Here is a 12,308-nt window from a genome sequence, read left to right as displayed (position 1 = left end):
CTCTCCTTGTTGGCTGCTAAACACCCTACCAGTCAAAAAAAGTGATTATATTCTGGAATTCTCTTCTCACTTGTAATTGGAGGCTCTGAGATCACCTTTAGCTAAAAAGAGATGAAGGAATGGTTGATGATTACAAAAAAACAATTTCGGGTATTTTCCTCTGGTGTATGAGTATTGAAATTACGTCCCTGTACATTCTATGAATAAGGTATTTATTTGGGGGGCACCTGGGTGGCTCAGTTGGTCAAGCCCCCGACTCCTGGTTTCTGCTCAGGCCATGATCTCTGGATCATGAAATCGAGCCCCGAGTCAGGCTCCCCACTCAGTGCAGTGTCTGCTTGAGATTCTCTTCCCCTCCCTCTCCCTCTGCCCCTTCCCCCCACTTGCACACTCTCTCTCTAAAATAAATAGATCTTGGGGGCGCCTGGGTGGCTCAGTCGTTGGGTGTCTGCCTTCGGCTCAGGTCATGATCCCAGGGTCCTGGGATTGAGGCCCACGTCAGGCTCCCTGCTCAGTGGGGAGCCTGCTTCTCCCTCTGCCTGCTGCTCTCCCCCACTCTTTCTCTCTCAAATAAATAAAATCTTTCAAAAAAATAAATAAAAGCTAGGAATAAACGTTCTCTATTCTGCGACAAGGAAGTCTGAAAACAGTAGAATCTTAGAATTCTGAAAAACTCCCAGTAAGCACACTAGCTACCAGTTGAAGAAACCTTCTTCTTGATGTTTTGAGAATGACCTTGACATTAGTGGTCAGTGGTGATGTTGGTAAGAGTAGTTTGGGGCGCCTGGGTGGCTCAGTTGGTTAAGCAACTGCCTTCGGCTCAGGTCATGATCCTGGAGTCCTGGGATCGAGCCCCGCATCGGGCTCCCTGCTTAGCAGGGAGTCTGCTTCTCCCTCTGACCCTCTTCCCTCTCGTGCTATCTCTCATTCTCTCTCACTCAAATAAATAAATAAAATCTTCAAAAAAAAAAAAAAAAAGAGTAGTTTGAATGATATGTTGAGGGCAGATCAATAAGATAAAGAGAAAAACAGTCTTTCTAGAAGTGTAGCTGAGAAAAATCAAAGGAAATTTGTTTTAAAAGGAGGATATGTGCACATGCTCATTTTGCTGAGGGTTTATAGGTTGTAGGTAGAGGAAGGCTAAGGTAAGTCAGAGCGACCTGGGCATCTGAGAGGTGGTGAAATATGGAAACAGGTTCTTGGTGAGGTTAACTGCAGAGATGGAGAACATCTTCCCCTGAGACCAAAAGGAAGAAGGTAAAGATAGAAACCATAACATTCCAGCTTTAGTGTAGAAGAAAGTGTTAAGATGATGGGATAAAGGGGTTGAGAATCATGAGATAGTTTGGAGAAAATGAGAAAAGAGAAAAAAAAAGATCTAGGACCAAAATGAATGGTTGGTGAACAACACCAAGAGCCCAGCTGAGAATTGAGAAAAATCAATGTGTAAACGAGTATTTGTTTAGTGCCCTGCCAGACGGTGCAACACTACTGTTGTTAGGGAAACAGCAAGTAGGTACCAGACATCTGTAAAAAGTCTATGTGAAAGAATTAAAAGCAAAAAAGAACCCAGAAAAAACACACAATCCAGAGATAATATGGCATGAATGTTTGTGCCCCTCCCCCCAAATTAATATGTTGAAGTCCTAACTCCCACTGTATTGGTATTTTTGGAGATGGAGTCTTTGGAAGGTAATTACGGTTAAAAGACATAAGGGTGGGGCCTCATGATGGGATTAGTTCCCTGCTAAAAAGAGACACCAGAGATGGCTCTCTCCCCATGTGCACATACAAAGAAGGGGTCCTGTGAAAACACAGCCAGATGATGGCTACCCATAAGCCAAGGCCTCAGAATGAAACCTACCTTGCCCAACATCTCAATCTTGGACTCCAGAACTGTGAGAAATAAATTTTTGTTGTTTAAATCTTTCAGGCTAGGGCACCTGGGTGGCTCAGTCAGTTAAGCTTCTGCCTTCGGCTCAGGTTATGATCCCAGGGTCCTGGGATCGAGTCCTGCATCGGGCTCCCCGCTCTGCGGGGAGCCTGCTTCTCCCTCTCCCTCTGCCTCTCTCTCATGAATAAATAAAAAATCTTTAAAAAAAATAAATCTTGGGGCACCTGGGTGGCTCAGTCGGTAAGCATCTGCCTTCGGCTCAGGTCATGATCCCAGGGTCCTGGGATCGAGCCCCACATCGGGCTCCTTGCTCAGTGGGAAGCCTGCTTCTCCCTCTCCCACTCCCCCTGCTTGTGTTTCCTCTCTCGCTGTCTCTCTGTCAAAAAATAAATAAAATCTTTAAAAAAAAAAACAACTTTCAGGCTATTGGATTTTGTTATGGTAGCCTGAACTAGAAAAAACACAATTAATACATCAGGAAAGATACTAAATTTATGAAATAAGAACAGAAGGCTATAAAAATGAAGATCAGAAAACAAGAATGAGCTTTCGGAGATTAAAAATCTGATAGTTGAGGGGTGCTTGGGTGGTACATTTGGTTATGCATCTGACTCTTGGTTTCGGCTCAGGTCATGATCTCAGGGTCATGAGATCAAGCCCCACGCCGGGCTCTGTCTTAGCGTGGAGTGGGCCTGAGAATCTCTCTCCTCACCCTTTGTCCCTTCCACTTGTGCTTTCTAAAATAAATAAATCTTAAAAAAACAACAATAGGCAAAGAGGGGTGCCTGGGTGGCTCAGTTGGTTAGGCGTCCGACTCTTGATTTCAGGTTGGGTCATGATCTTGGGGTTGTGAGATCAAGCTACACGTTGGGCTCTGCACTGGGCATGGAGCCTGCTTAAGATTCTCTCTGCCCCTCCCACTCTCTCTCTCTCTCTCTCTCTCTGATAAAAAAATAAAATCTTAAAAAAAAAGGCAAAGAGACGGAAAAGCAGAAGGGAAAGGTAAGAAAAATATGATTAACGCTGGAATTCTAGAAAGAAATAACGGAGGAAAAAAGTGGCAATTTTTAAAGAAATAATAATACAAGAATTTCCCAGAAAAGGAGCCTGTTATCAAGATGGCTTGCCATATGCCCAAAGCTAATGAAAACATATATACCCTCACCAAGGCACGTAATGGTAAAATTTCAGAACAAGAGGCTGAAAAATGGTTACATATAAACATACTATCAGAAATGGCAGTTATAAGACAATGAAGTAGTGACTTTAAAATTCTCAAGGAAGATGATTTCCAACCTAAAATCCTGTATTATCAATGAAATTTAAATGAATTTTCAGACATGCAAGTTCTTAAAATCTTACCTCTATGTACTCTTTCTCAGGAAGTTAGTGGAAGATGTACTTCTTTGAAATGAGGGAATAAATCAAGCAAGAAAATATGGTAGCCAAGAAACGAAGGATCTAACTCAGAAGAAAAGTTGAGTTTCAGATGCCAGAGGGGCAGAAGGTCTGTAGAACAGTCCCAAACTGCAGACCCAGTCAAGTTCCAAGAAAGAAAAAGGAACTGTTATTATCTGAGACATTTACTTGTTAGAAAATAGTCCTCAGAGGGCTTTTGCAATTTTGTGGCAAGCCTGGGATAACTTAGGTAATAGAGACATAGGAAACTTTGAAAGTAAACAGTAAGACAAGAAAATTAACAACAGGAAAAGCAGAGTTGTACAAGAAATGATAGGCAATGATAATAAATTACTTAAGTGAACAACACTTCCACATAGTCATAAGTAAAAGCTGACTACTGGAGTGCCTGGGTGGCTCAGTCAGCTAAGCCTCGGACTCAGTTTCAGCTCAGGTCATGATCGCAGGGTGGTTAAGATCAACACCCCGCCCCCAACCCGCCACAGGCTCAGAGCTTAGCACAAGTCTGCCTAAGACTCTCTTTTCCTCTCCCTCTGCTCCCCCCACCGCCTCTCTTTCTAAAATAAATAAATAAATCTTAAAAAAGAAATAAAAAATTGCTACTTTTAAAGTAGACTCCAGGGCGCCTGGGTGGCTCAGTCGTTAAGCGTCTGCCTTTGGCTCAGGTCATGATTCCAGGGTCCTGGGATTGAGTCCCGCATCGGGCTCCCTGCTCAGCGGGAAGCCTGCTTCTCCCTCTCCCACTCCCCCTGCTTGTGTTCCTGCTCTCGCTCTCTCTCTGTCAAATAAATAAATAAAATCTTTAAAAATAAATAAATAAAAAGTAAAAAAGAAACAAAATAGACTCCACACCCAGTGTGGAGCCCAATGCAGGGCTTGAACACTTGACCCTGAGATCAAGACCTGAGCTGAGATCAAGAGTTGGGCACTCAACCAACTGAGCCACCTAGGCGCCCCCCAAATATTGCTACCTCACTTCAATGGGAGACTAGATTGAATGAAATGGGAGAATGGGATGGTATGACAGTACCCACATTCTCAACTGCCATAACAAGAAATTACTAGATAAAAAGATAGAAATGTCAAGAAATACTTGTTTAAGTATATAATTCAGAAATGGGAAGATTGAGCTGTTCTCAGCAGGCATTAGAGTTAAAAGTAGAATCATCTGTGGAGTTGGACTTGGCAGTGGGAAGTTTAAAGCTGGGGACTGGCACTGTTTATTAAGATTGTTTGGATTTTTAATCTAAGTACATTGCTTTGTTAAAAACCTAAAATAACTAGGCCTGAAAAGACATTTCCCTTCATTGTTCTCCTTTTTGAAAGATAAAACTTGTTAAATAATTTAGCATAAAATATATCTCCCTAATTAAAAAAAAGCCACAAATATCAAAGTACCAAAGAAGTAGTAAAGCATGCAGTAAGCTCCAACAGATAGTGCTTTTCAAGTCACTCAAGCATTTCTGAACTTTTCTTAGGCAAATGTTTTAAACATTTGCTATAATTAATGACACACAAATGTTAGAATACCATAAACAACTTTATAGTTTAACAAATATACTTTAAGCAGTCCTTACTTATATCCCACTTCCTGCTTTTAAAAACATGTGTAATTTTGGTTTTTGATAGTGAACTCGGTATTGCAGCTGTTCTCCAAGTTAGGGTATCTAACATTCCATATGAAATGCAGGTAATAGGGTGTCTGGGTGGCATAGTTGGTTAAGCATAGGACTCTTGCTTTCAGCTCAGGTCATCATCTCAGGGTTGTGAGATTGAGCTCTGCATCGGGCTCCGTGCTGGGCATGGAGCCTGCTTAAGATCCCCCCCTCTCCCTCTGCCCTCCCCCCACCCCCACCGCTAGTGTGCATGCACTCTCTCTCTGAAATAAATAAATCTCAAAAAAAAAGAAAGAAAGAAAGAAAGAAATGCATATAATGACATGATGCCTTAAAGTGTTTACACTTTTAAAGATCTCTTGGTGTATTTAACACAGCAATGCTGGTAAGATTCTTACTATAGCAGTGAGGTAAGCATTAGAATTTCAAGTTATTGGAGGTATTCAAAGAGATCCAAAGTGTTTCCCTGGGTCTGACAGCCCATACATTTGTAAGAAATGTATTCTAAACCTGATTTAGAAGAGGGAAGGTTCATGCTACCCAGACATTTCTGTAAACTTCTCTAATTTGGAGCTCTGTAATATATTCAAAATAGTGCCATGTTTAACAAATATTTAACCTTAAAAATACTAGAATACTTCTTGAAACCTATTATATTTATTCTTTTAAACTGTTCTGGTCTGAAGAAAGAACTGAAGTTTAGGAAAGGGGAAAATGAACATAAAAAAAAGTTTATTTCTAGCCCTGAAAGAACAAAATTATTGAACAAAGTCATCAAATACAGCAGTTAATGTCAATGTAACAATTAAATAATTGAACGGGATTAAATTAAAAATAAAAGTCAATATAAAATTTGAAGACAAAACAGAAAAGACAAACTACTTTCACTTAATTCCATTTCTATCTACCAAAATAAGGGGAAAAGGATGTCCAATTCCAAATATAATTCTTTGCTTTTCTTAATACAGAATGAAAATTTGTTTGACAGAATTACACATTTCTTTCTCCCTTTCGTTTGGCAACATTCTAGAATGGTGAGTGAAAAGGACTTCAGCTCTCTCAAGGCCAGGCCAGTGCTTGATTCTGCCTTGTAATTCCCACAATATCTACCACAGTGTCTTTGCCAAAGTGGTCAATAAATGTGTTGAGTGATTAAAAAACTGTATGTGTGTGTGTGTGTGTGTGTGTGTGTGTGTGTATTTTTTCCCTTTCTTACACACCCACATAAACACACACTGTGGGAAAACTGATTTTAATTGTCTAGCTTATCTATTGTGGAAGCAATGGAAACAAAGAAGACAATCTTCATTTTATATAACTATGAAATTCCACTATAAAAAACCCAAAAGGAGTATGAATCTGGATTTTAGCTCTAATTCTGCAATGGTTTTTTTTTACATTTCACTGGATATGGATCTCATTATATTTAAAATTTTTAGATTAAAAAACTGATGCAAGTTCTTTAAGCACCCATTTTTTCTAACTATACCTACAGCCCAATTAGATCTAAAATTGTTCTGGCTAGAATACAGTATATATAAACAGACATGTATTTATGTGAACCCTATAAAGAAATACTCATAGGTAGTTTTAAATTGCTTATTAAAGGCACAGGTTCATTTAGGACTGGTGGTAACTAGATATATTTTAAGCAGCTTAATATTTATGTGTGGAAGGGAAGAGAATTTATACTATGTGCCAGGCACTCAACACATGAAAACAGAGTTGTGTTAGCTTTGGTTTCTTACGCTATCACAACTACTCTACTTCTTAACTATTCTCAGGTAGGATAAAATATTCAGTATTTTCATGGTTTCCCAGTTTTAACTGTCCCTAAAAGCAGCAAAAGGAACAAGAGGAGAAGGAAACTTTAAGACTACCAGAGAGTCTGAAATATAATAAATAAGTACTATAGTAATATTGTTCTAATTAACACAAGAGGACTAAGGTAACTTTTAGATTTAAATGGGAATTTTCATTCTAAAGTGATGACAAAAAGGGTGAATACAAAAGGTAGTTATTAAAAAAACATGAATCTTGATTCAGATATAATTTTTCTTTCAACAAGATCTGAACATTTTAATTTAAAATTAACTAATAAATCACAATTCCATATTGCTTTTAGGATTATTTTGTTTAAAAATGACACATTTCAGAATTAACCAAAGTATATTTCTATTACAAGTTAGTTTATCCAAGTAAGTAAAGAATAAACCACAGTGTAGCTCCCTTAACCTGGGAGTCAGGTTTTAATGACAAAGTCCGTTGCCAGCAATGGACATGCAGGTAACCCTCAAAGAAGTTGTAAATACAAATCCCAAACTGCTTCTATAAACTGAGAAGACCTTTGTTGAGTCACAGGCATAAAAATGGGGCATTGGCACTGTATTCAATGAACATGGTCTTTATGACATACGTATGGAAGGGCCTTCTAGAGTGGTCATGACGATCAGTCTTAACATCTAGTTGGTTTTCTAGTTCATCGGTAGCGTCTTCTTTATCATAATCCATCCAAACAACTATTTACACAGAATGTTCAAATCTAGATTTTCATCAGAAATAAACCAGCTTGTTTCTGTAATTTAGTAATAGCTGTAGGTGGCCAATATAATCCAGAGAAAAATGAAATCAAGAATCAAACTGAAAACAGAGATCATTAAGTGCTCTAGATAAAAGTTTCACTACTTATTTTACTCAGTTTCATGAAAACCTTGCATTATCAATAAAAAACAGCCATTTCTATCCTTATATCTTAACACAGATGTGAGGAAAATGATAGGACATAAAGCTCGATTCGTTCCCCTAATGTAGTCCAAAATACCAAAATTATTTTTATTCATGACCTGTACTACTGCAAGATGGCAAGTGGGTGTGAAGTGAATTAGGAGGGGCAATGGGGAACAAAATGCCTGAACCAAATCAGATTTTTTTCTTTTATGTGGCTTGTGGCATGTCAGAAGGGACGACACCGCTTCCACAAGTAAAGCAATAAAAAAATAAGGAGAGAAAAGAAAACAGAAGGGGGGGTGGAGAAGAAAGGGCACTCTCATAATTAATGCTACAGGTCACAGACCCTCTTCAAATTTTTAAAATATAAAAAGTATTGCTACCAACAAGCACATTTCATTTTTCTTCTCCAGTTTTTTTCACACAATTACTTATTTTTGAAAAAAAAAATCTACTCAACATCTCAACTAATCCATGAATATATCAAATACTTTGTGACTTAAGTTCTCATAGATATTAAAATGTTGGCAATGGGTTGGAAACAATGTTTATAACAAATCTCTACAGTTTACTGGTCAGAAGTGGCATCTCTATGTAACTGTCATTTCTCTTTCATGAATATAATCTTATCTAATTATTTTAGAGCTCACCAAAGTTCTAGTCTCTTGCTTTGTTTCTGCTAGCCCCAAGTATTTTTCTCCTTTAAGTGGAAAAAAAAAATTAAAACTTTTAAATTCTGAAAATTCAATGGTTATTATATTATTTACCAAAGGGGGAGGGGTGGAGTAGGGTGAGAGAGGGTTAATTAAAAAACAAACTAACTAAAATTACAACATATACAGAAACTTATTTCCAAAATGAAGGTAAAAGGAGGAAGGGCAAAGTAGTGGTACCAACCAGTCACAAAGCCCAAGTTGGAACAAGAACAAATCACTTTGGTTCCTGAAGCCCAATCTGAAGAGGATATAGTCAGAAAAGAAACAAAATTGTAAGGATATATAATCAATGGGATTCTTTTTCTATGTCAATGATTTAGTTATAAATATAGATTATTAGTCTCTCTATACACGTAACAAATGCCAAACAACTCACTACCATGAAATTTCTAAAACTGACTCTTTCACATTTGTTAAAAAAGGTAAAAATCACATATTTTTCTTCCCTTCCTTCAGTTCAAATTATGAACTGAAATACTACATGTAATAATAGCGGGTCCTAACTTCTATACAAAGCTAACCGATTTTGAGCTCCTTTGCCAATATAAGGAGTTACATCATTTTTATTACATTTGCCTTGAATTTAGGCACAAGAAAAATTTCTCAAAGCAACTCAAAGAAGCAAGGCAAGGAAAAAGAAGGCTATGAAGAAGAGAGAAAAGAAGACCAGCAGATGAAACAAATACTCTGAACAACTCGAATCTGCCATTCAAGTATTGAAAATACTCCCCCAAAAGGGACAATGAATGGGATCTATTATGATGAAGTCAGCAAAATAAAATGCAAATCTCAAGCACGATCAACAGCCCCCATGGGCTGTCTGCTGAAAGAAGTAAGGCTAGTGATTCAGTCCGCAATTCCTTTTGGACCCTATAAAGAAGGGAGTCAATAGAAAGTTGTCGTTCTGTTTTGCAATTTTCTCTTGGTTGTCTTCAGGAAGTAGTACTTGCTTTTTCCTCCATGTTATGCAGACCATTTCTTTAAACCTCAAAAGAGTAATAATTTTCATATATTAAAAGATTTCTTTTAGAAAATGGAAGAAAGAATACGAGGCCACGGCAATGATGCTAACGGTTACTCTTCATTGCTTCTTTAGCTGCCATGATCAGTGGTGTCAGGCTGGACAAGGGCTTGGCCAGTTTCAGGAAGGGATGCTGCCAGAGAGAGGGGGGAAATATGTATCAATGTCACCAGATCAGAAGCTTAAATATTTCTTTTCAATTAAGCCCCAAAGACTATTTTATGGATTATAATTTATTTAACAAGCACATATTTCAGGGCGTGTATAAAATCAACATAATCAATGTATCACTTTTATAGTTGAAAGCAGTCTTTTCAGTTTATCTAATATTATCAAATCTCACCTAAATGACCCAGATACCCATGCCAGCAAATGAACTTGTCTGATAATTGACAATATGCAAAAACTCATATACTTGATTTTAGTATTATAGCTATTTTATTCCCAGCAGATAAAATCCTAAACTGCAGCAACTGCCATGCTGCTGGTGATAAATGAAGAGTGCAATGTTAATTATTAATCCTATGTAAACTTTGTTGGTTACTCAAAAAAAATCAACTTTATCCAAAAATAGTATTACTTCCAAATTCACCTGTAACAATTCTTTGGCCGAACCCCTTTTCTCCACATCCATCTCCAAACAACGGTTTAAGAAATCCCGAAATATTGGGGAAAGTTTCTCTGGATTCTGAAGTTCTGGAGTTCCATTAGTTGCTATCAGGTACAAGGCCTAAAAATAGAAGAACATCTTTGACATACTTAAGACAGCACAACAAAGTGAGAGAGCACTTTATAAAGTTTATGGATCTTTTACTTCTTTAATTTTTTTTAAAGATTTTTTTTAAAGTAATCTCTACACCCAACGTGGGGCTGGAACTCACAACCCTGAGATCAAGAGTCGCACACTCCACTGACTGAGCCAGCCAGGCACCCCTGGATCTTCTACTTCCTTAAAGACAATCACCAGAGGGGCACCTGGGTGGCTCAGTCGTTGGGCGTCTGCCTTCAGCTCAGGTCGTGATCCCAGGGTCCTGGGATCGAGCCCCGCAACAGGCTCCTTCCTCGGTGGGAAGCCTGCTTCTCCCTCTCCCACTCCCCCAGCTTGTGTTCCCTCTCTCGCTGTCTCTCTCTCTGTCAAATAAATAAATAAAATCTTAAAAAAAAAAAAAAAAGAATCACCAGAAATAATAAATTGAGGTGTAGTATTATTTCTGCCCATTTGTATCAGATATTCTCCCTTTACTTTTAGATGTTACATTCCCCTAAATTTTTTTTTCAGAAATTAGCTTTATCTTTTTGGGGAGGGGTTATAAATGTAGTACCTATTGATACAAGAACTATAATACATAAAGATATAAGGAAAAATAAGCACAATCCCACGATCGACACATAGCATCCATTTACCTTTCTCAAGCTTTTATTCCAAGTCACACCAGATTTCAAAACAATGGGATTTGTTGAAACCTTTTTTTTTTCTTCAAGTTTTTATTTACATTCTAGTTAGTTAACATATAGTGTAATATTGGTTTCAGGAGTAGAATTTAGTGATTCAGAAACCCTCCGCCCTTTTTTTGAACTAGCTCGATCTACATAGCTATAGATGAAATAGGCAGAACAGAGGATTTTTAGGGCAGTGAAAACACTATGATAATGGATGTATGTTACTCATTATACATTTGACCAAACCCACAGAATTGTACAATATCCAAGAGTGAACCCTAATGCAAACTGCAGACTCTGGGTGATAATGATGTGCCAATGTAGATTCTCCAAATGTAAGAAATGTACCTGCTGGTGAGGGATGCTGATAATGGGGGAGGCTTCTTACATTAATATGGTACACCTGTTGCAAGTGATGAACCACTACTGATACACTTATTTTTAAACCTTTTTTGTTTGTTTCAGGTTCTTATTTGAATTCTAGTTAGTTAACGTATCATGTAATATTGGTTTCAGGAATAGAATTTAGTGATTCATCACTTATATTTAACACCTGATGCTCATCGCAAGTGTCCTCCTTAATACCCATCAGCCATTTAACCCATCCCCCCACCCACCTCCCCTCTAGCAACCCTCAGTTTGTTCTCTACAGCTAAGGGTCTCTGATACACTTTCATTAAACAAGTCTATGGTTTACATTGGGGTTCACTCTTTGTGTTGTATAGTCCTATGGATTCTGACAAATGCATCCTGTCATGTTTCTGACACTATAGTATCATACAGAATAATTTCACTGCCCTAAAAAATCCCTTGTGCTCCACCCATTCATCCTCCCCACCCCACCCCCACAAACACCTGATGACCACTGATTTTTTTCCCAAAGATTTACTTATTTATTTTAGAGAAGAGAGAGTGTGAGTGGGGGAGGGCAGAGGGAGAGGGAATCTTAAACAGACTCTGCGCTGAGTGTGGAGCCCGACGCTGGGCTCGATCTCATGATCATAAGATCATGACCTGGGGCAAAACCAAGAGTCGGGAGGCTTAACTGACTGTGCCACCCAGGCACCCCCCCAACTTTTTTTCTTAAAGATTTATTTATTTTAGAGAGAGTACAACTGATCTTTTTTACTCTCTCTAGTTGGAATCATACAGTATAGAACTGTGTTAGGCCAGATTTGTTCACTAAGCAATATGCATTTTAGGTTCTTCCATGTCTTTTTGCAGTTTGATAGCTCATTTCTTTTTGTTTTTTTTATCTTTTTAATGTTATGGAATAATACTCCATCATATGGATGTACCACAGTCTATTTATACACTCACCCATTTTTTTTTTTTTTAAAGATTTTATTTATTTGACAGAGACAGAGACAGAGAGAGAGGGAACACAAGCAGGGGGAGTGGGAGAGGGAGAAGCAGGCTTCCCGCTGAGCAGGGAGCCCGATGCGGGGCTCGATCCCAGGACCCTGGGATCATGA

General features: G+C 38.3%; 1 protein-coding gene across 1 annotated transcript in view; it reads right to left on the bottom strand.

Annotated features, from left to right (window-relative positions):
- Positions 1–5,644: 5,644 nt before the first annotated feature.
- PAK2 (p21 (RAC1) activated kinase 2) overlaps positions 5,645–12,308 on the bottom strand; it is an 82,880-nt gene continuing 76,216 nt past the window's right edge. Inside the window, exons 14-15 of the mRNA XM_036108626.2 lie at positions 9,986–10,123; positions 5,645–9,526 (exon numbers count right to left, since the gene is read on the bottom strand). Of these exons, the coding sequence (XP_035964519.1) occupies positions 9,440–9,526; positions 9,986–10,123 (225 nt within the window). The 3' untranslated portion in view covers positions 5,645–9,439. The remainder of the gene's footprint in view (positions 9,527–9,985; positions 10,124–12,308) is intronic.

This window comes from Halichoerus grypus, chromosome 1 (assembly GCF_964656455.1).
Source record: "Halichoerus grypus chromosome 1, mHalGry1.hap1.1, whole genome shotgun sequence".
Lineage (NCBI taxonomy): Eukaryota > Metazoa > Chordata > Mammalia > Carnivora > Phocidae > Halichoerus > Halichoerus grypus.
This window is presented reverse-complemented; position numbering and strand designations above follow the sequence as displayed.